At 45.0% G+C, this 24,126-nt stretch overlaps 1 protein-coding gene across 3 annotated transcripts; it reads left to right on the top strand.

The window, feature by feature from the left end:
- The first annotated feature begins 1,214 nt into the window (after positions 1-1,214).
- Positions 1,215-17,841, top strand: REST (RE1 silencing transcription factor). 3 transcript variants are annotated; one of them, XM_030239066.2, is made up of 4 exons: positions 1,215-1,265; positions 2,326-3,236; positions 9,261-9,344; positions 12,369-17,841. In XM_030239066.2, the coding sequence occupies exons 2-4, from the start codon at positions 2,336-2,338 to the stop codon at positions 14,063-14,065; spliced, it is 2,682 nt and encodes an 893-aa protein (XP_030094926.1). In that variant the 5' UTR covers positions 1,215-1,265; positions 2,326-2,335; the 3' UTR covers positions 14,066-17,841. The 3 variants fall into 3 exon arrangements, with proteins under 3 accessions (XP_030094926.1, XP_030094928.1, XP_030094927.1); XM_030239068.2 differs by having other exon boundaries at positions 1,244-1,261; XM_030239067.2 differs by having other exon boundaries at positions 1,254-1,269.
- The last annotated feature ends 6,285 nt before the right edge of the window (positions 17,842-24,126 follow it).

The following is a 24,126-nucleotide window of genomic DNA, read 5'->3' as shown; positions in this document are numbered from 1 at the left end:
CACTGCCAGGCAGTGCAACACAGCTTGCTTGAGGCTGGCCAGATGACACAGAGAGAGGGGTTTTTGCAGCCTCCCAGTGATATATCAAAATGTTGAGATTTAGAAATCAGCTCAGACTGAGGAATTTCAGGGCCAAGGAAATTTTTCCGATATTTATGGTGAAGAGCCACACGAGTACCCAAGAGAATAAAGAACAACTAAGAAATTTGGGTTCCTCATTTAGGATTGGGATTGCCACCTAGGCAGGACTGGATGCTGTTATTGAGCTCTCCCTTGCAGCCAGTGAGTGCATTGCTGGGCTCTGCAAAAGCAACTTTTGGGGGTTTCCCCTGGTTTTGGAACAATGAGGATAGTCTATGGAGGTTTTGAGTCCTATAGCTGCATACAGCACTTTATGTTTTGAGAGCAATTTGAGTAGTTTGGTGGCCTAGACCATGCCATGGTGGAGCAGGGCGAATCACAGAATCAGGTAGGTTGGAAAAGACCTCTGAGGCCATTGAATCCAACCTTTGACCGAACACCACCGTGTCAGCTAGACCATGGCAAGAAGTACCAACACATCCAGTCTTCCCTTAAACACCTCCAGAGATGATGACCACCTCCTGGGGCAGCCCATTCCAATGCCTAACCACGCTTTCCATGACTAATATCTAACCTAAACCTCCCCTGGTGCAACTTAAGGCTCTCCTCTCCTCATTAGTTGCCTGGGGGAAGAGATCGACCCCCATCTGGTACAACCTCCTTTCAGTTGCTTGTAGAGTGATAAGGTCACTCCGAGCCTTCTTTTCACCAGGTTAAACACCCAGTTCTCTCAGCCGCTCCTCATTAGACTTGTGCTCCAAACCCTTCGCTAGCTTCGCTGCCCTTCTCTGGACTCGCCTCGTGGAAACGATGCCGTGGGCACCGCCTCGAAGCTGGTCAGATCAGCGTTATCATCCCTGAACGGGACAAAGGAACTCACGGCAGCGGGGCCGGGCACGGACAAACCCCGCGGCCGCCAGCTCTGCCCCTGGGCACCAACCCTCTGCTCGGGCGGGAGCCCCTTCCCCCCCGCACTCCGCCCGCCCGGTGTCCCCGCCGCTGCCGGGTGACCCCGCTGGGCCCGGCCCCTCCTGCCGGGGGCGGGCGGGGCGGCGCCGCCGCTGCGCGCTGTGTGCTGGAATGCGGGGGCGCCTCCGCCCGCCGCCGCCGCCAGCAGCGCCTCCCGCCCGCCCCGCCCCGCCCCGCAGCAGCCGCGCGGCCGGGCGGCCCCGCGCCGCCGGTGGGTGAGTGAGTGCGGCGGGGCCCGGCGGGGCCGGGGAGGGGGGGCCGGGAGTCGGGCGAGAGGCGCTGTCCAGGGCTGATCTGCGGCCGGCGGGCGGGCGGGGGCGGCCGGGCGGGCCGGCCGCGGGGCGATCAGCACCACGGCTAAGGAGCCGCGCCGGCCGCGGGGGCGCTCGCCGGGCCGCGCCGCCGCCGGAAGGCGAAGCTGTCGCCGGCCGGGCCGGGCCGGGCGCAGCCGCAGGCCCAGGGCCCGGGAGCAGGCCCGGGGCGCCGCTCGCTCCCCCTCCCGCGGACGGGCATCGGGTGGGCGCGGCCGCTGTGACCTTGCCGGTACCGAGGCGCTTCCTCCGCCCCGCGCCCCCGCACCGGCGCCGCTGCCCTGCCCTGCCCGCCGCGGGGGGAGGAGGAAGCCGGGCGTCCCCACCGGCCGGCGGCAGCGGGCGGGCCGGGGGCGGCGCGGGGAGGGCGCTTTGTGTGGGCAGGCAGAAAATGGCCGCATGCCTGTCAGGCAGGGAGGGAGGGAAGGAGGGAGGGTGGCGGGGGCACGGCCCGGCCCGGCTCCCCCGGCGGATGTGCGCCGGGCCGCGGGGAGGTCGCCGCAGGGCCGTGCCGCCCCCTTTTGTTGGCGGCCTTGGGCCCGGCGGGGCCCTTGGGGCGGGCGGTGGCCGGACAGGGGCACTCGGCCGAGTCCGGCCGCGGCACTCACCGGCTGGCCCTGCACCCCCCCATCCCCCGGTGTCTGGCGTGGCGAGAGCCGCGGGGCCCGGGCCGGGGCCACTCACCTGTCCCGAGCCCCGCCTGGGCCCTGGGCCCCCGTTGTCAGCGCCTCCCACCCGTCCTCCACACGGTGGGATCCTGCACCACACGTAGGGAAAAGCCCAACTGCTCCTTGGGGCAAAGAACGAGACCCCTCAGCTCCGGGTTCTGCTTCCCGCTGCCCCAGCACCTCAGCAGAGAGCTTTAGTTTTTTGATGTTCCTTGGAGGGCTGCTTCGACGGTACACAGCAGAGGAGACTTTTCCACACTCAGGTGCTTACAGGTGTTCCTTTTCTCTTTCGACAGAAATACTGCCATGGCAACTCAAGTGCTGGGACAGTCTGGTGGGAACAGCCTCTTTCCCGGCAGTTCTAATATTGGCATGGCATTGTCCAACGACATGTATGACTTGCAGGACCTTTCTAAAGCTGAGCTGGCAGCTCCTCAGCTTATTATGTTGGCAAATGTGGCCTTGACGGGAGAAGTTAGTGGCAACTGCTGTGATTACCTGGTGGGAGAAGAGAGACAAATGGCAGAACTGACAACGGTGGGGGACAGCAACTTCTCAGATAGTGATGGAGAGGGTATGGAAGATACCCAGGCTGCAGAGAGTGACCGTGAGGCACCTGAAAATGTGGAATTAAGCTCCCTTGAGGTTCCTAGTGTGGAAACTCAAGGTCCAGCTGCTTGTTCCCCTCCTAAGACTCCCAGTGTGGACAAAGATGCCTCATTGGAAGCACCGGGTACTCCAGAAAGCACAGAGGACAAGTGTAAGAGCTTGAAGAGCAAACCATTTCGTTGTAAGCCTTGCCAGTATGAGGCAGAGTCCGAAGAGGAGTTTGTGCATCATATCAGGGTTCACAGTGCTAAGAAGTTCTTTGTGGAAGAAAATGCAGAAAAGCAAGCACAGGTGAAGGAGTCTGATTCCTGCACTGCAGAAGAGGTGGATTTCTCTAAGGGGCCAATACGTTGTGATCGCTGTGGCTATAACACTAACAGATATGATCACTATCTGGCTCACTTGAAGCACCACAACAAAGCAGGGGAAAATGAGAGAGTCTACAAGTGTACCATATGTACATACACTACTGTCAGTGAATATCACTGGAAAAAACACCTAAGAAATCATTTTCCCAGGAAAGTGTATACCTGCTCAGAGTGCTCCTATTTTTCAGACAGGAAGAACAATTATATCCAACATATTCGAACTCACACAGGTAAGTTTTTAATCTTCTTTTGACTGAAGTGCAGTAGGACTACCTGAGAATCCATGATAAATGAAGCAAGCAGAGTCTTTTTGCAAAGTTTGTTCTATCTGATAAAGCTTTGTGCTCTCTTCTCTGGTGCTACCAGGTTATACCCCAGTGGAATTTGCTTTGAGCTCCAGTCTGTAGTCCTGGAGGACTGAGGGAATGTCAGGTGCCCAAGATGAGATGAAGGGCATTCTATTTAGTAATTTTAAGCCAATTTTTTGAAGAAGAAGTGACAAAATGTACCTGTGATAATTGTCAGAGTCCGTAACACCGAAACCTGATGTAGTCTAAAACCAAAACAAGCAGATTGACAAAAGGTGCCTGAATCTCATAGGCAGTTTTGAAAATGATACTTTTAGACTGTACTGAAACTTGACTACAATGTAATTACAGAGAAGAGTGAGGTGATATATGCATGCAGAGGAGTCCTCCAGCATCTATGAAGTCAGAATAAGAATTGAACAGTAAATTTATTCCTTTTCATGCTCAGAGGCTTCGTTTTTTCTAGGCCCTGCATCACTGCAGCAGCCAGAAGTAGACACACACTTCTGTTGCCCTATAGGAAGCCTTCTGGGGAGTCTGGCCTGATTTCCTGACTTCTTCTAACCTTGGTTTGTAATTGGAAGAGACAGTGTGAGGCCCCTTTTTACCCTGGTGTATAGCAAGTGGAATCAGAGGACTGCAGTGCTGCTGCCATCCTGTGAGTTGGGACCACAGGTGGTTTAGGAAATACCTTGCTTTTCATCAGAGAACCTCACCACCCTCGCACATGGGGAGTTCTGACGAACCAAAACTCCTTTTGAGGAGGGGTTATCGTAGCCATCTCACCTCTCTGGGCTATGGGGTACAGTTACTTGGCCTCCTGATCCCTTTTGTGGAAGTGAGAGGGCAATTCAGAACTTCCTTGCTGCTTCTTAGAAACTTTTATTTCCACTGTGTCAGGGCTTTTCTGGGGAGAGGGCTCACTTGCTAACCATCTAGCGTGCTCACCTGACTTGGTTCCCCTTTATTGTAGGCTGTGCTGGCTGAGCAAAACACTGGGGAATTTCTCCTTTAAAGTCATGTTTTGTCACAGCAGTGGCATGAATGGTTTGGAGGTTTCAGTTCAGTTGTCTGCAGCTGTCTGGAAGGGGTGGGCACTCCAGAGGCCTCAGGGATGGGCTTGAGCTTAAGTGTGCAGGAGTTTGCGTTTGTCAGCTCGCTTTAGTGTCTGCTTTGTTGGGGCTGGTAGGGTCTGCTGGGAATTTTAGTACTTTATTCTTTCCTTAAAATAGCTGTGTGCTGTTGTTCAGTGGATACCATCAATTTCAAACTCGGTCTTGTCTATTTTTTTTCTAAACAAGTAACCAAAGTTTATCGTGAGAGGTATTAGGAAGATGGTGTTGTTTGTCCTCTAGCTCATTTTCTTTGTGTGTTTTGTAGGAGATAACAAGAAAGAGACCAGGTAAAAATGGCAAAAAAGTAGACAAAAAACCTAAATGAACCTTGTGGGGAGCTCATGGCCAAATGTGAGCCAGTGCTTTGGTTCCTGGCTAGTTTACATTTGCCTCAACTTGAAATCAATCTCTGCTTGGAATTGTAGATGACATTAGGTCCCCCTTTCTGATTTCTGAAAGTGTTTGTTGAGTTTTACAGGAACTACCATGAAAGCATGTTTGCTGGGGAAGTGCTCTGTTATCACTGCATTTGACCAATTTGCCTATGAACTGTATTAAACTTTTAAAAAAATCAAGCGTATCCAGAGCCCTTTTTTCTCCTTTGAAGACAGCTGTGCAGTCAGGGTTTCTGGTTCTTTTAGTTACTGTAATTAAGCTGGAACAAGTGATTATGATTTCAGCATGTTTTAGTGTACCCTTTTAGGTGTTTCTTTGCTACTTCATAACTACATAGTTAAGTTCTTTCAGGCAGTTCTCGCTTGATTAAAAACTTCCAAATATGTTAGTAGAATGATTTAGGAATGTGCCTTGCTTCCAGTAACATTAGTTTTGTGGAGGAGAGTGTTAAAGCTAGAGTACTAGAAAAATGAACAAGCTCCTGGCAGGTATATTTTATACACTAAGCTAAAAGTCTCTGCCAATACTAATGTGTATTGCCTTAAAGAATACAAACAAAACCAGATCCCACAAAAAAATCTCCCCAAAAAACCCCTGAAAAAACACCCACAGCTATTTTATAGTCAAAAGTATTGCAGACTGTTTACATAGCAGTATTGAATTTAGTGAAAACTGGCTGAATGATACTAAAATAGCTTTGGATTGTAGTTTTCATTTAAAAATAAAAAAAAAAATTTGTTGGGGAAAATAAATGGGTTACATCCATCCATCATTTTCTTCCTATTTTATGTATTCAGAATATTAAAGAAGAAAGTTGGAATTGTTTGCTTTTTGTTTCTTTGGTTTCCTGATTGCTAATAGGTTAAATAATTTTGGATACAAGCTTTTCTTTCTCTCCTGTTTTTTTGTTCTTCATCAGACTTTTTTTGTGGGGGAAAAAGGGGGGAACTTGTGGGGGAGGCATCTCTTTGCAGTTAATTTGATTCTGTTGTTTTAGAGCCATACACTTTTCTGAAGCACTGACTGTACAGAGTGGAATTTTACAGGATAAATGTGCTGCTGCTGCTGAAGAAAGCCAGTCTCAGTTTTCTACCTGTATCCTGGGACTAATTGGTTCAGCTCACTAAAATGTGGCCAGGAGCAGGGAAGGGGGCTGCATGCTAGTACTTTGCATGATTGGGAAAAATACCAATCCTTGGCATGTTTGGGGACCACAGGAAGACAGGCAGAGTTATCTGCCTGCCTGTTGTTGCTTTCATTCATGTTGCAAAGCAGGTGTCCCAAAACCTGCCCTGTGCTGAATTTACTGTGCAGATTGTGACAGTGCTTGTGGGACAGGCTGCTGACAAATGTTGGGGACCTTGGGCAGAGGGGTGTTTGAAGGACCCTACAGATGGTCATAGGCTTGTCACCTGGGAAAGCTACATCTGGAGGGGCCTATCTGCTACCCAGGAGTGGCTGGCTGGAGATGTTCAGGACAATCTGTTCCTCTCCTGCTTGGGCAGAAAGGACTCTTTTTGTCAGGGACAGATCTACCTGGGTTCGTTTGTGCTCATTAGACCTTTTATACCAAGTTGTGACTTGATTTACCTGCTGATTCTGGAGCTGTACTGTGGGCAAGACAATGCAGCATTGTTATCTTTCTTTTTTCTTTATTTTGCTTGTTAGAAGAAATTTTTAGAAAACTTTATTGAAAATAATCTGAAGGGCTGTATAACTAAGACATTTGCTTCAGTCAGTCGCAATGTTCTGTGTCTAGTTTTGGACTGGTTTTGGTTTGGTTTGTGGTTGGTTTTTTTGGGTTTTTTTTTAGTTTTTTTAATTTAAAGTTTGGTTGTGAGAGGGGATCTTTCTTGCTTGCCACTCTGAAGTTTGACAGAAGCAGATTTGTTTCAAGCAGATGAGACTTCTAATGACATTAAAAAAAAAGGTTTTATCAAGAGGTTGTTGAGGAATACCTTGGGTGCAGGTAGCTCAGTGTGCAAGCTGCAGTTTGAGATCAGGTTTTGCTCAGGGTGAGGGCACAGAGAGGCCACGGGTTGCCAACCCTGTACTGGTGGTGCCAGCCAGATGGATGGGCACTGAGAGACATGGCAGGAGCCATGAACTGCCAATCTTTTGGACAACAAAGTAGATGAAGACTGTAGAGGCCAGCAAGGTAGATGGACATGGAGAGGCTCAGCAGCAGGAACAGAAGACTGGGGAGGAACAGTGAGATTTGTGTCAGCGGGTAGATTGTGAGGGTATAAAAGTGCAGGGGTTCCTATCTTGGGTCCTTTTTGGAGGCAACAGTTCCAGGTGTTTCTGTGTTACTGTGCCATGAGTAAGTGGCTTTATGGAGTGGGACATCTGAGACTGCTGTGGGAAACCTGGGGTCAAACTGGTAAGGAAACCTGGTCTGACCGTGTGTGAGTGGGGTGTGCAGGGAGTCATGGGGGCACCTGTTGGGTCACTGGAGCCACCCACCATGAAAGGGCTTTAGTCCCAGCAGTCTGGCCTTGGGAGAGTGACTCTTGAGAGTCTCCTGCATGGTCACACTGGGAACTTTCCTTAACAAGATGGTCTTAAACATGTATGCCGATGTCAGTGTGCCTGTTCATTTGCATAAAGTTAAGTGCCTGCTTGAGCTTTGGCTAGATTGGGGCTTATTCTGTAAGTGTCTTCTGGAGAGCTTTTTGTAATGGCTTGTTTGCATATAATGAAACAGCTTGTAAAATTACAATACAAATCCTTTGGGGAATAGTGTTTGACAGAACAGCCTGTACAATGCATTTAATTCTCAAGTGGCAATAACACATTTTAAATTAGTTGTGGTCATTCTACTTAAATCTAGTATGTTTTGTGGCTGTGCCCTATGTAAAAAAGGCCATGGAAGAAAGCCTGTTTCACATTCCTAATGTTGTAGGTAACTTTACAGATCTGAAATTTCAGGTAATGGGAAGAAGATATGACTGAGTATTCCAGGACCTTTGGCCACATATTTTTTAATTGTAAGGAGTAATTTAAAACCAAAACCATTTCTTTGTACCAAAAGGACTACCCCTCCCTTGAACATGACTTAATCTTATTGTGTGTATTGCGCCAATCTCCTACCTTGTTTTAATTGGAAAGGGAGGGGAGTTGTGGTTGTTAGGGTGAATTTACCTTTAAACTGCTGATCTAATCAAGAACGATAGTCTAAATGTTTGATGGAAGGAAGAAATGTGGAATTAATCTGCATTACAAAGGCCGCTTCTACTGCTGTTTTGGCACAGGCTGGCAGTGGAGCCTCACATCACACACTGGCAGATGCAGATCTTTGCTGCTGCAGATAGAGCTGTGCCTCTGAAAGTGAACACATGCCCTGTGTGCATGGCTTTTGTGGATGTCCAGGTCTCTGTGATTTGGAGAGCACCTTGGTTGTATACCTCATATGTAGCAAATTTATCAAAATGCTGCTGTGTAATTCTGGCTATGATTAAATAAATACTAGGACTGAGTAACTTCTTTTCCCCTTTTCAGCTTCACTCCTCTCTTCTCTTGTGGATGTCCACCCAAGACTAAAAAGTGTTTGTAGGGAAGACAGTGTGCTAGCAGTTTGGGGCAGACACCCTGGTGCTTATCCAGACCTGCCTAACATGTTAATTATAAAACTGTCTGCCTTTGTTTGCAGCTTGTCTTCACTTGAAAAAGATTTTCAAGTATCATTGTACTGATACAATTTTTAGCTACAATTGCAAGCTGACTGTCCTCAGTGGAGATATAATTTATGACCGTTTAGTTTCCATTAGCTCTCCAGAACCAGTAACTCTTCAGGCGGGGGGTTTTGAGACTTTTGAAACAAATGTTTATGCAGCACTTAAGCTTTTGCTAGCAGCATAATTTCACTGATCTGGGCATCATGCTTTTCCATGCTGCAAACTGTTTTCACTCTGCCAGTAAAACTTTGGAAGCAAAGACCTGCTCTATCTGCACTTGTGTTCTGGTAAATGCAAGTCCATGTGTAATGGATGGTCGTATCCCATCTTAATCCAAATTAAATATGGAGGTTTCAGGTAAGGTGTTAAGCAAAGCAAGAACATACCTTGTTTTGTACAGGATCTTTTGTGCATCTTCTGAGTGTTGGGAGAAGATGCTGTAGGGGAGTCAGGTCTGGTGGCTTAAGGCTTCCTAAAGTTGTCTGTCCTCATAATCTTTTGGCTGAGGTTACAGTTGACCCCAGGGGGACATTAGGATGTGCCTCTGTCATATCCTGCCCTTTTGCTACCCTCATTCATAAGCCATGACACGTTGCAGCGGTCTGGCTCGGGCATTTACTTCTCACTGTCCCTTTGCTGAGAGATAACGTGCCCTCAAATACAGTGTGAGAATCTGTGACAGCCTCCCCTGTGTGGCTTGGTGACCAAGTTTGGGAACCTGCTGTGTTTCAGTAACTGCTTTGCTGTTTGTTTTGCAGGGGAGCGACCCTATCAGTGTGCGATGTGTCCTTACTCCAGCTCTCAGAAGACCCATTTAACCAGGCACATGCGCACCCACTCAGGTTGGTACGGAGTGGCAGCAGTGTGGCTGAGCAAAGGGGGTGGCTCACAGTATCACAGCGTGGCTGCAGTCAGAGGGGACCTCTGCAGCTCATCTGGGCCAGACCCTGCCTCCAGAAGGGCCACCTAAAGCAGTCTGCCCAGTTCTGTGTGAGATGCCATCTTAGCCAGTAAGGCCTGAGCTTTAGCTCCTTTTTTAATGGAAAAGGTTGTCTCGCTAAGTGTCATGAATAAAACTGACAATGGGAATATATCTTTTTACTTTTCAAGGTCTATTCTGATATTCATATGGCTGCTCTAGTAGTCCTAGGAATCTAGTAATAAATACAACATTGTGCTGATATAGGAACAAATTCTTGTACACTGTCTGCTGTCATAGCTGATTTCAAATCAGTGAAGCTGGGAATATTTTGAGTAACTGAGAATCTCCTCTGTGATGCCTAGGATTGCATCTCATGCAGGGGTTCTGAGGGAACCCTTAGCCTTTGTTTAGTATGACACAGTGATGTAAATTAGTGTCTGCTTATGGCAAGGAGACGCACGAGAAAAAAAGCAAACTCAGAGGATGTTCACAAGTGACTCAGTCTTGTGGCACTAAAAGCCAAAGTAGCAACTTTCACTAGCCTTTATTTCCCATTACTGGTCGTGAGCTGTGGTGTTGCAAACATTTGCTGTCAGGCTCTTGCAAATCTGTTTTTGAATGAATTAACAGCAGTTTTGGGAGTTGTAACACCATAGACACAAGCATAGTCATCCTTTATCACTCTCATAAGGGAGTTCAGATAGACCTGTGCCTGTGCTTTTGAATTGTTTTGGTAAAATCTGAATTGACCAGCCCTAGGTGAATTCCTAATGCTGACAAACAGGAGTTGAAGTCTCCTGAACAGTAATTGTCTCAATTTCAATTGATGAGGCTTTTAATTAAAACCAGGAGACAGGCAATTTTAACTTTAGTAGAGAGGGGCTTGGGCCCATTAAAAATAGCCAGCTTTAAGATGACATGTCAGTATTTTGCTGTGAAAGTTTTGCAAATGTAGTATTCTGCTTTCAGAAACAAAAATAATATTTGTCTGAGGCTCTGGTTTGCAAATGAACCACCAAATTTGCAAATGGTTTGGTCAATACTGAACCTGGAAACCATTTCATGAACATATTACTATGCCCTAGTTCTGTGCAAGGACGTCTCAACTCCAGAGGAGGTAAGGAGTGGGATCTGCCTGTGGCCCCTGCCTCAAAAGTCTCTGAAGGAAGGCATGACTTTTGCTATCAGGGGACTTCTCTTAATAGCTCTCCTAAATTCTATTGTATGTTTTGTTGCATTGCCCAGGCAGCTGCACCTTTTCTATGGCGATTTCTGGACTCCTGCAGTTGGCTGTTTAAGGCCCATGGGTGCTGTAGCTTTCTTCCCATGTCAGACAGACAATGACAGTGGTTTAGAGCCTAATTAACAGCTGTTTTTAGCCATCTTGGTACATATCCTTTTCACTTGCACAATAAAACCCAGGATTTAGTAGAGGCCATGGACACAAGCTCTTCACATGCTGTCTTTGAGTTACCCAGTTGCAGCTGCCTCTGAGCACTCATGCACTTAGAACAGCTTGTTCATGTGTATGTAAGAGAGGCTGTTCTTGTCCTCCCACAGTGCAGCACAGAACTATTCTTTGAAGTGTAGATGATAAAGATGGTGATCCTTCCTCTATACTTGGAGGAAGGATGAGCAATAAACACATCAAGCTTAAACTTGTAGAAAGTGTCACCAGAAAGTGGGAGGAAAAAAGAGGGAAGTAAAGTGGAGAGGGAGGGAATCAAAGTAGCTCTTCTTTAAATAATAAATAGATGCTGCAGATAGACATGAGATGATCTGGACTCATACAACAATTGTTCCCCTGCTTCCTGCCAGGGAGGCAGCACAGCTTTTTCCAGAGCTTGTGAGGGTGCTGCAGATCTTGTGGTTAACACACAAACAGGTACCACATCTTCAGTGCAGGCTGGCTGGTCTCCTGAGTCATGCCACAGAGCATGCTTGAGTATGGGCAGTGGCTTGCAGGGGTGGGAGAAACACTATTCTATCATGAGCACAAGGGACTGGAGTGGATTTTCAACATACTGAAGAAGTAGCATGCATTGGTTCTGCAGATGAGTTTTGAGATGCTGGTTCAGAGCTCAGGAGCATCTCAAATTCCTCAGCTAAATTTGCACATACACAGAGATGCTCCCAAAGTATTTTTGGACTTGAGTTGTTGCACTAGAAGTGTTCTTCCTATTTGCTTTGATGTGTAAGGGGAAAGCTACTTCTGCTGCAGTGGCATGCACTAAGCAGAACATTTCAGGAACACTTCTATAGGAGTCATTACACTAATACGAATGCAGATTTTAATAGTAACATGATGGCTGTGGACTGCATTTGGTTGCCTTGTCAAGAGTAGCCTGCAGCCAGAGCACTATGTGTTTGAGGCACCAAAACAGTGAACAGAATTTTTTCAGAGGTAAAGATCATTTGGGCACCCCTTTCATGTTCTTAGGTTTTGCTAGCTTCTTTTCCCTCATTTCCTTTTCAATGCAAACATGAAGTATGCTAAATCTGTATAAAGTTGGACTTTTTTGATACGTTTGTGTGAAACTGCTATTCATCAAATGTTACATTTCCATTTTTCTACAATGCATTCAATGGACCAGTTGGGTATGGATTCCATTTGCTAATATTACTGTAGAGAGATCTCTGCCGGTATGTATGCCTAGCCAGAACCTTTGACGTTGTTACTGCTTGTTTGGTTTTGGATCCCCTTCCTCCCAGCCCTCACTCCTTCTCTCTTTTTTTTTTGTATTTTGTTCTTAGTGTCTTGTGAATGTGTTTGTGACTTGTGGATTTCTTATGTTGACTTTGCTTAATTTTAAAGGCGCATGGATATTTTTTTTTTATCCTTTTCAAGTTTCATATTTCTATATCTGTATTAGTGGGAAGTATGTGCCCCACTAACACCGTGCTTAATAATCACCATCATTCCCTTCCGTCCTTCCTCCCTTAGGTGAGAAGCCATTCAAATGTGACCAGTGCAGCTACGTGGCCTCAAACCAGCACGAAGTGACTCGTCACGCGAGGCAAGTGCACAACGGGCCGAAGCCTCTGATCTGCCCGCACTGTAACTACAAAACCGCTGACCGCAGCAACTTCAAAAAGCACGTCGAGCTCCACATCAACCCGCGCCAGTTCCTCTGCCCTGTCTGTGACTATGCAGCGTCTAAAAAATGTAACCTGCAGTATCACATCAAGTCCAGGCATCCCGATTGTTCTGACATCACCATGGATGTCTCGAAGGTGAAGCTACGGACTAAAAAGAGCGAAGCTGACTTTTCTGAGAGCGGTAATGACAAAGCGGAGAAGGAACCAACAAAAGGGGATTCAGCTGCAAAGAAAACTGAGAAAATTGTGAAGGTGGAGAAAAAGGATAATTCGGCAAAGGAAAAGAAGTCAGCAAGCAATGTTTCTGCAGGCCAGGTGACAACCAGAAGTCGGAAATCAGCTTCAGAAAACAAGGAGGTGGATATTAAAACTGAGAAAAGTACTGAGAAAACATGTAAAACAAAGAAGGTCAAAAGAAAGGCAGAGACTGAGGCAACTTCCTCAAAACAAGAGCCTGCAAATGATACCTCAGTAGTAACAAAAAAGAAAAAGAAAGTGGAAGCTAAACCCAGAGACTGCCAGGAAGCTCAAAAAATTGATGTTGCGCCAGAGGAAGAGCCTAAAAAGCAAAATTCTTGCCTCAAGAAAAACAGAAAAAAGAAAGCTCTGAAAATTAAGCACAGTAAAAAAAGTAGTAAACCTGATCAGGAGAAGATTGAGGAAGAGGAGATGCCAGATGAGTATCCTGTCACAGAAAAAGATGGAGGTGTGAAGCTGGACACCGAGGGCAGTGACCAGAAGGAGCAGGATCCCACTGACATAGTGGCATTAAACAACAATGGTGGTCATGCTCTCAGCGGGGAGAGCACTGATCCCAAAGGAAACTGCATCCAAGGTCCAGGGCAGCTTTGTCTGCCAGCTCAGGATGCAAACACAGAAGCTGAGGTAGAGGACCAAGAAATGCCTGCGGCAGTAGGAGAGAGTGAAGACACTGGTGGTGCAAAAGAGGAGGAGAGACAGGCAGACAAAGGGGAAGACGTTTGCTCTGAGGAATCTTCCCATACAGCGTCTTCTGAGAAAAGCGTGGATGTACTCATGGATGTCGTACCAGATCTGGCACCTGAGAAGGAGCCAGAGGAAACTGTGGCAGAAACTGAGACTAACTCCAGCCTGATGGACCTGACCAAGACATGCCTGTCAGCGACAGAGTCAACAGGGGATGCTGTGCCAGCACCTGTGCCCGCAGAAGGGTCTACACAAAGCCCTAAAGTGGCTCTGTCCTTACCTCGGGATAACACAGCCGTGAATGAATCTCAGGAAATGGATGAGGATGAGGGCATCCACAGCCACGAAGGCAGTGACATCAGTGACAACATATCAGAAGGAAGCGATGACTCGGGGTTAAATGGTGCTCGCTCTGTGCAAGAGGAAACAAGTCCAAAGATGTCACAAGGAGCTCCGGACCCCGTGGTGGCCAGGGAGAACTATGTGTGCATTTTTTGTGACCGCTCATTCAAAAAGGAAGGTGAATACAGCAAGCACCTCAACAGGCACTTAGTTAATGTGTATTATCTTGAGAAAGCAGCAAAAGGGCAGGAGTAGAAATAGCTGTGGTTTGGGAAATCTTCTTTTGTAAGATCTTACACAGCTTTTGTAAAAATACTGTAGATTTTTTTTAAGCACGGTTTGCTTTAGTGTCTGCATTGGTTTCTTTTTTTTGGTTTAGTTTTTTTTTTTAAGTTGAAAATATTTTTGACAACTTTATGTGTCATGGTGAACTCATTAACTATTGGATCTCTTAATTAGAGAAAGCAGGTAGGGTGTAAGAGGTTGCGTCCTGTAAAGTCACCGTAAGCTTCTAGTCTATTAGCTTATGCAGCTGTTTTATAAACTGAGTTTTAGGAACAAGACTGGAGCTAACAATATACAAGTTGGATGTTTATAGAGCCACTGGCATAAGTTGCTTTTTGTTCTAGCAGCCAACTCTCTTTCTCTCCCTTTTTCCCTTTCCCTTTTTTAATCTTAGTTCTTTTCAATGTATCTTGATGTTCAAAGTGTTAAACTACTTGGTGGTTTTTCTACCAGGAAGATAGCTTCTATTACATAAAGAGCACTTTGTAAAAGAAATCAAAGTTGGCTAGTGATGAACATAACTGTTTAAGCTAATTACAATTATGAACGTACATTTCAGGTCCCCTAAGCGTGAATGATGAGCCAAAATTTGAGAGCAGTCCTTCCAACTTTTGATTGGAGAACCTCTGTCTTGATTAATATCTTAATCACTGATCTGTAATTGGCTTTGTTGTGGGGGAGCAAGTTTGTTATTTTTAATTCCTGCTTTTTGTTTTTTGATTGTGCTTTAAGGGCTTAAAATGTTGCACTTGTTTTTGATTTTTACCTATGCAGTTTAATCTTCTAGGAATAGTGCTTGTGCAGTATACGTACACTTTATATATGCATGTTTGGTTTTGTATGTGTAAGTTTTTTTTATTTGGAAACGTTCAGACTTGTTGCTTATCGTGGAACAGTTTTCTGTGATAGTTTTCTGTGATGCTCCTTACTGCAGATTTTTCTTGTTTTCCTGGGGTGGGATTAACTGTGCATGAAGTTGCTGAAATTTTGAACTGCTTGGCTATGTATTTTTGACTGTGTTTAGAATTGTAGAGCCCTTGAGCAAAATGATACCAATGCAGTTCCAAAACACTTTTACAGGATTTATTCTGTCATGGAAATGCCACTTCTGATACTTTGAATACACATGCAGAGCAATAAATTCTGATTTATAATTTGGGATCACCAGACAGGAAAATAATCTCTCTCAGTGGAAACAGTCTGCAGATTCTGCAAGTCTGGAATTTTTTTTTCCCCTTCCATTTTCATTTTTTGTGGTGGACAGCAGTCAAATTTCATGAGCTTTGAAAAAATAAAATAGTATCAGTGATATAATCTAACATTTCATATACAAAAAACCCCAGCAAACAAATAAAGATGAATCAGCTGGTAAGCAACAAACCTGACATTTAAAATCTGTAGGAATTTCTGCTCTATTTTAATTCAAGTTGCATTTAATAAAACCATCTTGCTTCCATGCAGAGAGAAACATGCAAGTTATCAGATTGTCATCTCAGGTCTACATGTCATGTGAGGAGTTTTTAATTCTAAACAGATTTAAATTCCAGCACACACAAATGCAAGAGAGATTGCATACCTGACTGCTTGTAGCCAAGCAGTGGCAAAATGTAAACAAAATCCAAACCAGCAGGGAAGAAGCAAAACCCTCCAGGTCCCATCTGTGCACTCTTCGACTGTCATTAGCTGCCTTTCCAGTGGGAGCAGTTGGGGACAGCTCCAAAGAAGCAAATTTGGAGGCAGGTGTTACTTGGGGAGTGGAGTTAAAGAGCTCAGACAGCATTTGTCAGAGCCCTTTATTGCAAGTAACTCTCTCTGTGTAAGCTCTGGAATAAACCCCATTCTTCACTGTGTTGTCCCCACAGCATCTTCTCCTCTAAACAAACCCACTGCTGTGAATGAATTGAGAGCAACAATGCTACATTGCTTCTACTTTTGGGAGAGATTGGTAATAGGAGGCCAAAGATTTGAGAGGGAAGGCATCCCTCATGGCAGAAATAAGTTGTATAATGTATAGTGAGTTTCTGTTTGCATAGATAGTGTTCAATCCTTACCTTGGCTGTGACAATCATTGTCAACTCAAGATCAAGTTGCAACTATATTTATGCTAAACATTAAGAAAACAAACCTAGTTGAATTGTTTTCCTAAACTACCAGTTGTAATAGTTTTAGATGTATTTTTTTTTTCTTGGTAATAGTATTTCTTTATATATAAATGTTGCCACCATTTGTGAGTGATGTAAGCAGATGCTGGGAATTCCAGTGCTGTGTAGAGATTTAAAGCTCCCTTCCTATCCTTGCGAAGAGCCTTTGCCATTTTGTGAGAGACTTCAAGGACTTTAACTGTGTTCAAGTAAACTCATGGACTGGCCTGATAATTTTTTCCTGTTATTTTTTTACTGAAAACGATGCTGTTAACTGACTTTAAAGTTCTCTCTGTGAGACAAAAGCAAAGGTCGTTCTCTGAAATACTGTGCTGCACATTTCTGTGAAGTGGTCAAGGTTTCAATGCTTGATCTGACAAGAACTCTTCAAAGACAACAATTGGCTCCTCTTTGGCGGAGTTTCCTCCTACAAGATGAGAAACTGAAAATAAATTATTAACATATTAAGAAGAAGAAAAGTTGATTTTTTCTATTTGAGACCTATCCACAACGTCCTGAACTAGCTAATCTTGGTGCAGAACTGTGTTGGAATTCTCTGCAAGGTTTGGGATTATGTTACAGTAAAAAGGCAAGGATGTAATGCATTATGTTTATCTCAAATGTTAGGCACTGCTAATATGAGTATTTGAGGGGAGTGTGGGTCACGTAGCCCACCATATATGGTGGTCTTACATTGCTGTGTCTCCCTTTAAACAATGCTTTTTTTTTTTTTTTTTTGGTCTTTTTCAATATTGTTAAATTATTTTGTGTTGGTTTTGCCAATGCTAGCATGTTTGTGTTTTTTGGCAATAATACCTGTATTTGTGTTCAACCTCCAATACGTGGTTGGAAGGATTAGCATGCTGATCTACCCCTACACTGCCAGCCCTTGTTTGAGTCATGTGTTTTGGGCTTTTTCTGTATGAATCTATACACTCAAACTAACTGCCCTGAAAAATGATCAAAAAATGGCTAGCTAGGCACCTAAAATCCATGGTTTGCAATTGTTGTTTCTGGGTTTTGATGATCTAGGCTGGAACTTCAGTCATTTAAAGAAGAATGTTTAACAGCTGACAGGCCAGTTAAGATACAGTAAAGTCATTGATTTCAACTGATTTAATGTAGCTGAAAGGTATTAAATCAAATTCAAGAGTTTTCTTGAATGTCAGTTGTGTAGATATGTGGCGTGGATATGATATTAACAGAATCCAAATAGCTAAAGAAATTGTTTTATGTGTACATATATTTTTCCGCCCTCTAAAATTACACTAGCTAACAAACTTCTGTAAGCTGGCATGGAAACATGTTTATGATGTTTAGTTGCACCATGTTTGATGCTTTTACAGTGCAATACTTGTATTCTCTGAATTAAACCAAAGGTAATTTTTTCATGCTCTCTACTGTAGTGCATGACAGTCTTTTCTGCGTTTGTAATAGATGTAAAACGAGCCAGATCATACTTCCTGTTTTTACCTAAATCATGTATAAGAAGTCTTTTGTTCAAAATGTAGTATAAAGTTAAACTAAATTGCATTATATTAACCTTTACAAGTGTATTTTCCTAAGCATAGTTATGATTAAATAAACTTTATTAAGGAACCCTCAGCTTCTATCTTCCACTTATTAATGGCTGCATAAGCCATTTTTAATTAGATGCAGGAGCAGTACCAGTGTCATCGACAGAGCTCCTGAAGACCTCAAGCCAGGCAGGTGAGCCTGGGGGAGTCAGTACAGAGATTCAAGATTTGACTGCAGACAGGGACAGTGGCTCTAAAAATATGTTCTCTTTCCTTTTCAGCATATTGTTTTCATTTCTCTGCCCACTTTAGTAAGGACAGGACACAAGGTGGGGGCTGCACACAAATGGACATGGTTCAGATGCAATGCTGAATCTGTGTGATTTGGAAGGATGGGCCCAATGGGCATGAAGGGCAATATTCTCTGCCGCCAGAGAAAAAGTGCAGCTTGATGGAAGCCGTGGAATATAAATTTGAGTTTCAGAGGTAATGCAGGTGACAGTGGAAGTGAGGGTTTGTGAGCTGTGTGGTTGTTACTCACGCAGCAAAGAGCAGGGTGCAGTGCTGCCACAGGACATAGCCTTGGGGGCTGCAGTGAGGCACGGCTGGCAGTGCCCACACAAGGGGCAGGCTTGGCTTGCTCCTCCTGTAGGCTACATGTGAGCAGTTTATGGTATGGACAGGGAATGGGAGTGGGGCCTGAGCCTGCCCACAGACTGCAAGGGAGATGTAAGAGTGTGGCACAGAGATGGCAGGGGCTCCGTACCTGAGTGCCTCTTTGCCTGTGCTGAGTTAATGATTTCAAACTGGATCAATAGAGGAGGCCCTGCCCTTTGTACCACCAGCTAGTGCTGCCCCCCACCCTCAGGAAGGTGTTCCTGGGACAAACTGGCTTATCTAGAGAACCCAGGTGGGTTGGCAACCTGAGAAATCATTTTCCCTTAAAGCTGCAGTCAGATCATCCTTATCTTTGACTAGTTCCTTGCACCCTGGCAGAAAACCTGCTATTTTTTTCCCCAGTAGAAAACCAGGATAAATCCCACTAGGCTGAAAACACGCTAAGAACCTGCTTTGTGCCAAGTTGTGTTTTAACAGAACCAAGTAGCCAAGCACAAGTGCATGGCTCTGCAGTAACTTGCAGGCCAGCAGGAGATCCTGCACCCAAAAAGTGAGTTGGCTTGTGTGAGGGATGGCTTTGCTTCCTGATGGCCTGTATGGGGAGAGAGCAAGCTCATGTCTTATTTCAGCTGCCTTATTCAGGCTTTGCTAATGCTCTGAAGGAGCTGAAATGCTAGGTTCCTGATTTTGGTTTGGTGGTTGTCTTTTGTTTGTTTTTAAAACTTAGCCATGCTGACATAAATTGCTTTAATACAGTTCTTGTATACAAGTGTATATATGTATAATATAAGCTATAGATAGGAAAAGGTAGATCTAAAAGGATAGATCCTTCCCTTGCCCAGGTTGTATTTTTAACCTTAGGAAACTGAGCTCTCTGCATGTCCTCCTTGGCTGGGAGCACTGGACCTGCAGCAGTGCACCCTGGCTCAAGCCAGTCAGCTGAACCTGTCCCTTGCCCCAGGGCTGACCAAAGGAGCCTTCTTGGTCTCCTTTAGCCCTGTAGAGGTCAGAGTGCTCAAGCTGCTGTCACATGCAGCAGAGGCTGGGCTGCGGCTGAGGGACAGGTGAGGTTCATTGCTGGCCCCGTTTCCATCAAAAACAGCCAAAGGAGAGTTACAGCAAAACGTTGAGTGGAAGGGTAGTGACGGTCCCTTGGTGGGGATTCCAGGGACAGGGATGGTGACAGTACCCTGAGTCACTGCAGAGTGCAGCTATCAGCTCACATATAGATGTCGCTCAGCAACGTAATTCTTCAGGTGAGACCTCTTCAGATAATTTTAATAAAAGATTGGACTGTGAGTAGGTGCTTAATCTCTGGGAGCTCCATGTCAACCTCAGTTTTAGCACAGTAGCAGGAGAAATGGAGAGTACCTCGCTCCTGCTCTCATCCCTTCCCATCTTCTCTGCCCTCAAATTCAAAAGAAAAAATTTAAATGCCCATGAAGTTACCAATAGCCTTTAAATTCATTTTTAAGTGAATAGCTTCCCTGCCTCCCATGGCAGAACTAGAGACATGTTTGTGGTGTTTTTTTTTTTTTTTTACACAAATCTGCTCTTTCTCTTGCTCTGCTTTAATTCTAGTCTCCTGAATTCTTTGTCACAGAATTTTCATTCAAAGGTTTCTATGCCTTTTTTCAAGCATTAGCCAGCAAACCCTGGAAATGCTCTGACAATGCAGGCAAGGATTGCTCCTATTTTATGCAACAGTCTATAGAGACAGGCAATGTAATTGAAGTTAAACTAAGAGCTTAGTAACTTACAGCACAGATACTGAGACTTGTGACTCCTATTTGCCACTTCTAATTAAAAAAAACCCACCAAACCTTGTCTTTTCTAAGCAGTGCTGGTCCCTGCTAAGTGTATGCATTCCTGGGCTGCTCCTCCAAGCACCACTCCAGGGGCTGGGTATCTCCTGTTGGTTCCCTGACATAACCCTTGGCCCCAGGCAAGGTTTCTTGCCTCAGCATGAACTTGCAGGGTATGTTTCCTTCCCTGGCAAGGGCTGAACTCCAGTGAAATGCCCCTGGGCTGGCTGGAGCTAAGCAAACCTCTTTATAGGGGCTGTACCTTACTCTGCACTCCATGGGTGTGACTCCTGCCTGGGAGCTGAGGGCACAAGATGATTCATTTGGAAATGGACACCTCTTTCTCCAGCCAGCTCTCTTCAGCCAAAGTCCCCTGCTTAGTCCTTGGGTCTCTCCAACCTGATGATCTTCTCTGTCATCTTCTGCCTTTTCTATGGTCTTTAGTGTGTCTCTCACTGCTATCATTACAGTGATGTGCCACTTAAGAAATCACCGAAACTCAGATCACTGCTGAAGAAGAAGGAGCACAGAGGAAAGGAACTGTGGATGAAAACAATGGGGAAAAAATTCTGCTCAGTATCAACACTTGGTTTCAACTTTGAGCCTGTCATTCAGTGGCAGTTCTGCAGGTTCTTATAAAGAAAGAAGATTTTTAAACCAGATCTGTCTTCCAGCTCCCCTAGAAATTTTTTTTGGCCTGATTTTCATACTATAGACCCTAACATGGCCTTGGATACCTTGATTAATTTTCCTCTAAAGGAAAAAATATAACAACAGACTGAAAAAAGGGGACAGAGTCACAAAACCATCTCTTTCTGAAGATGGGCAGCAAGAAAGAAAAGATGTGTCCAGCTTCATGGGTGATACCAGCCCTCAGAGGGCTGAGAACTGCACTGTTTCCCTTCTGGTTTGTGCCAGTATGGAAGAAGAAGAGCAGGCAGGAAAGGCAAGGGACCACTAAGGGACCTGACTGGGATGAGATGAGTAGCCTACAGTGAAATTCACAATGCAGTAACTTGCTTTTACTAAGGTGGGAAGTCAAGAGAGGCTTCCTCTCAGATGCAGCCCACCTTCATGGCTGGGGACAGGTGGCAGCACATCCCACCTTGGTTTCTGCAGTGGAGCCAAAGCTCAGTCTCCTCACAGCTGATGAGGAGACTGAGAGAAAGGCTGATGTCCCCACTGGAGGCCTTTCAAAAAGTTCTAAAAGAGGACCAGTGAAAATTCTCCTTGTCATATGGGCAGAGACTGAGAGCTAACAACTTCAGCAGGAAGGAGAGAAAGCCTGGGAGTTTGTCTGGATTTTTTTTTAACAGAAAACTTTGGATTTACAGAAAAATCCATGTGGAAATGTGGTTGACCCTTCCCATTGCATCTTGCTTTGTAAGTACCACTCTGTTGTGCCCTGTGTACTCTCTGTAGTTCATCAGATATCCATCCAAATGTGATGCAGACGTACTTAACTCAGTGTTCCATGCTGTGCCAGGGGAAAAGCCGCTTAAAAATGGTGATGCCAAGGATAGAATCTAGTCCTTGTAACAGTATTTGTAGTTTAGGTGTTGCCAGAGATCTCTGGCATCCTGAGCCAGGATTCCCGGGTGTTTCAGGCAGGAGGGAGCTGTGCAAGCCCGCAGGCATCACTAGATGGTGCCGCAGTCCGCAGCTCCAGCGCTGCCCTCGCAGCCGGGAGGAGCGGCAGCTTCGGGCTCGGGCGGCGCGCTGGGTGCCCGGCGGAGCACGAGGAGCCCGGCTTGTTCTTCCCGAGATGAGAACAAGAATCAACTGCGCTTTTCACAGCGTTCCTAGTTAGTGAATCCCTTCTAGGCAAAAATCGTGCCAGAAATATGATCACGTTTTCGTGAGTAAAATTTTACTCACGAAGCAAACGAGCAGTTCTTGGGAAAGGAATAACAGATGCAGCAGAACAGGTATAGGGCATGTTTATGTGACACTGAGCCCTGCGAACCCTCTCTGTTACCCCACTGCGAGGAGACAGAACATGGTGCAGAGCACTGATGGTGCTGGTTTCTGTGTGTCCCCAGATATTCTGAAAAGGAAATGCATCTGGAATCAGAAACAAACACTTCCTCTGATCAGCATTCTTCCAAGAACATCCAGGAAAACAGAGGCTGTCAAAGTTGTGAGCCAAATGACAACTCACTTGGTTCTTACCCACTGGGTTTGCTTCCACCTGATGAGAATTTGGTTGTCCAAAAAAAAAAAAAAAACTTACTCAGGAAGACCCAAGTGGAAAAGAAAGTCTGGACAATTTTTTTTTCCCCCTCATCCTCCTAAGGAATATTTCAACATTTGAGTGCTTGTCTATGACCTGAAGTAGGATTTGAAAATGTTGAAAACTGTTGAAATAACATAACTTCATTGTAATTTCTCCCCACATGGACTTAAACTAATTACTGCAAAAAATACAGTTTGAACTCTGTTGAAGCTGTTTTCCATTAGGGAACCCTCTGATGGATAATTTGCAGCTGGCTCTTGAGGTTAGATTTTTATGCCCTGCTTTCCTTTATCTCTTCACTTCTGGCCTTTGCTCTCCTCCTTGTGCCTAGTCATTAATGGGTTATTATGCTGCAGATCATGAGCTTGCATTTGCATTGAAGTTTTTATAGCCTTCAAAACCACAATGTGTATTTATTTCAGAAAGTGAACAGATAAAAGCCTTGGTCAATGAGTAATTTCTTTACTCCATTGTGTACTTACCCCCATGTTTGTAACAGTAAGACAAAGAAAGAAGTTTTGTAGGAGTCTTTTGGGGCTGGCCAAATGTTTTCACTGGAGCATTTTCACAAACACAATGTTCTTCTAAACCCCCACAACCTTAGCACAAACAGAATTTGGACTTCTAATGAAAGTCCAGCAATAATTTTTCATTTTAAATGATCTTTTGGTTGAGCATTTTAGAAAAAAACAATCTTAACATTTATTTTATTATTGTTAGTCGACTTAATCTTCTATTGCTTACCAGCTGTCATCAAAACTGATAAGCTTATAAATCTCTTGGCTAAGTTTTTAACAAAGTGGAATTCAAAGTGAGAGAGGGGCAAATAGTGACCATGTTGAGGATTCTGGGGTAGCTCACTGAGCCAACAAGTCCCCAAAATTTGAAGGTCATCAAGTACCTGTATTACATGAACACTTTAAACATCTGAACTATGTTGCTTGATATTTCATACAGATTAAACTCCAAGAGATTTTCCCTTTAGTAGAGGATCTGCTAATAGCAATAATTCCAGTAGGAGTTTCAACTGTATTTGTCCTACTTAGTCATAGTGGAAATGAGTGAGTGGAGAAAAACAAGAAGAAAGGCAGAGGAAGCTCTAGAAATGCTGCACACATTCCAGACTTTCTCTGTGTGGGTTAATTTCCCAGACTCTGGAATGGGATGACACTACTTTGGTCAGCTTAGGTTAGGTATCTTAGGTCAGAGATCTATTCCCAGAAGGTACAGCCAAAGGTCACTGAAAAGCAATTTCTGAACAGCTGCTGGATGAAAAAAAAAGGAAAACAGGCCTTCCATGAACAAGATGATCCTGTCTCCCTCTGCCCTGGATAAAATTTTATTTACATACAAACGTGCCAGGCGTGGCAACGTCAGTGCCCTGACAAGTAGGAAGTGTGTTCTGTTCACAGGAACCTTCTCAGGGCACAGTGCAAAATACCCCACCTCAAAGGTTCCAGCTGAAAGGGGCTGGATGCTCCAATCAGCAGCTGTACAGGAGAAACAAAGCTTTTTGGATTCCCATGCCCATGCTGTCCTCCTCCTGAGATATGAAAGTATCCTTTGGAGAGCATAAAGGCAGGTGAAGTACCTGAGAAATCATTTCTGGGTCAGAAAGAGGATATGGTGCTGACACTCATTTTACCCTAAGGAACAAAACAAAGAGTGGTAATTTATTTCAAATCTCAGCCCTTTAGAATGCAGACAGAAACTG

Source organism: Serinus canaria, chromosome 4 (assembly GCF_022539315.1).
Source record: "Serinus canaria isolate serCan28SL12 chromosome 4, serCan2020, whole genome shotgun sequence".
NCBI classification, from domain to species: domain Eukaryota; kingdom Metazoa; phylum Chordata; class Aves; order Passeriformes; family Fringillidae; genus Serinus; species Serinus canaria.
The sequence above is the reverse complement of the archived record's forward strand: the minus strand, read 5'-3'. Positions and strand labels throughout refer to the sequence as shown.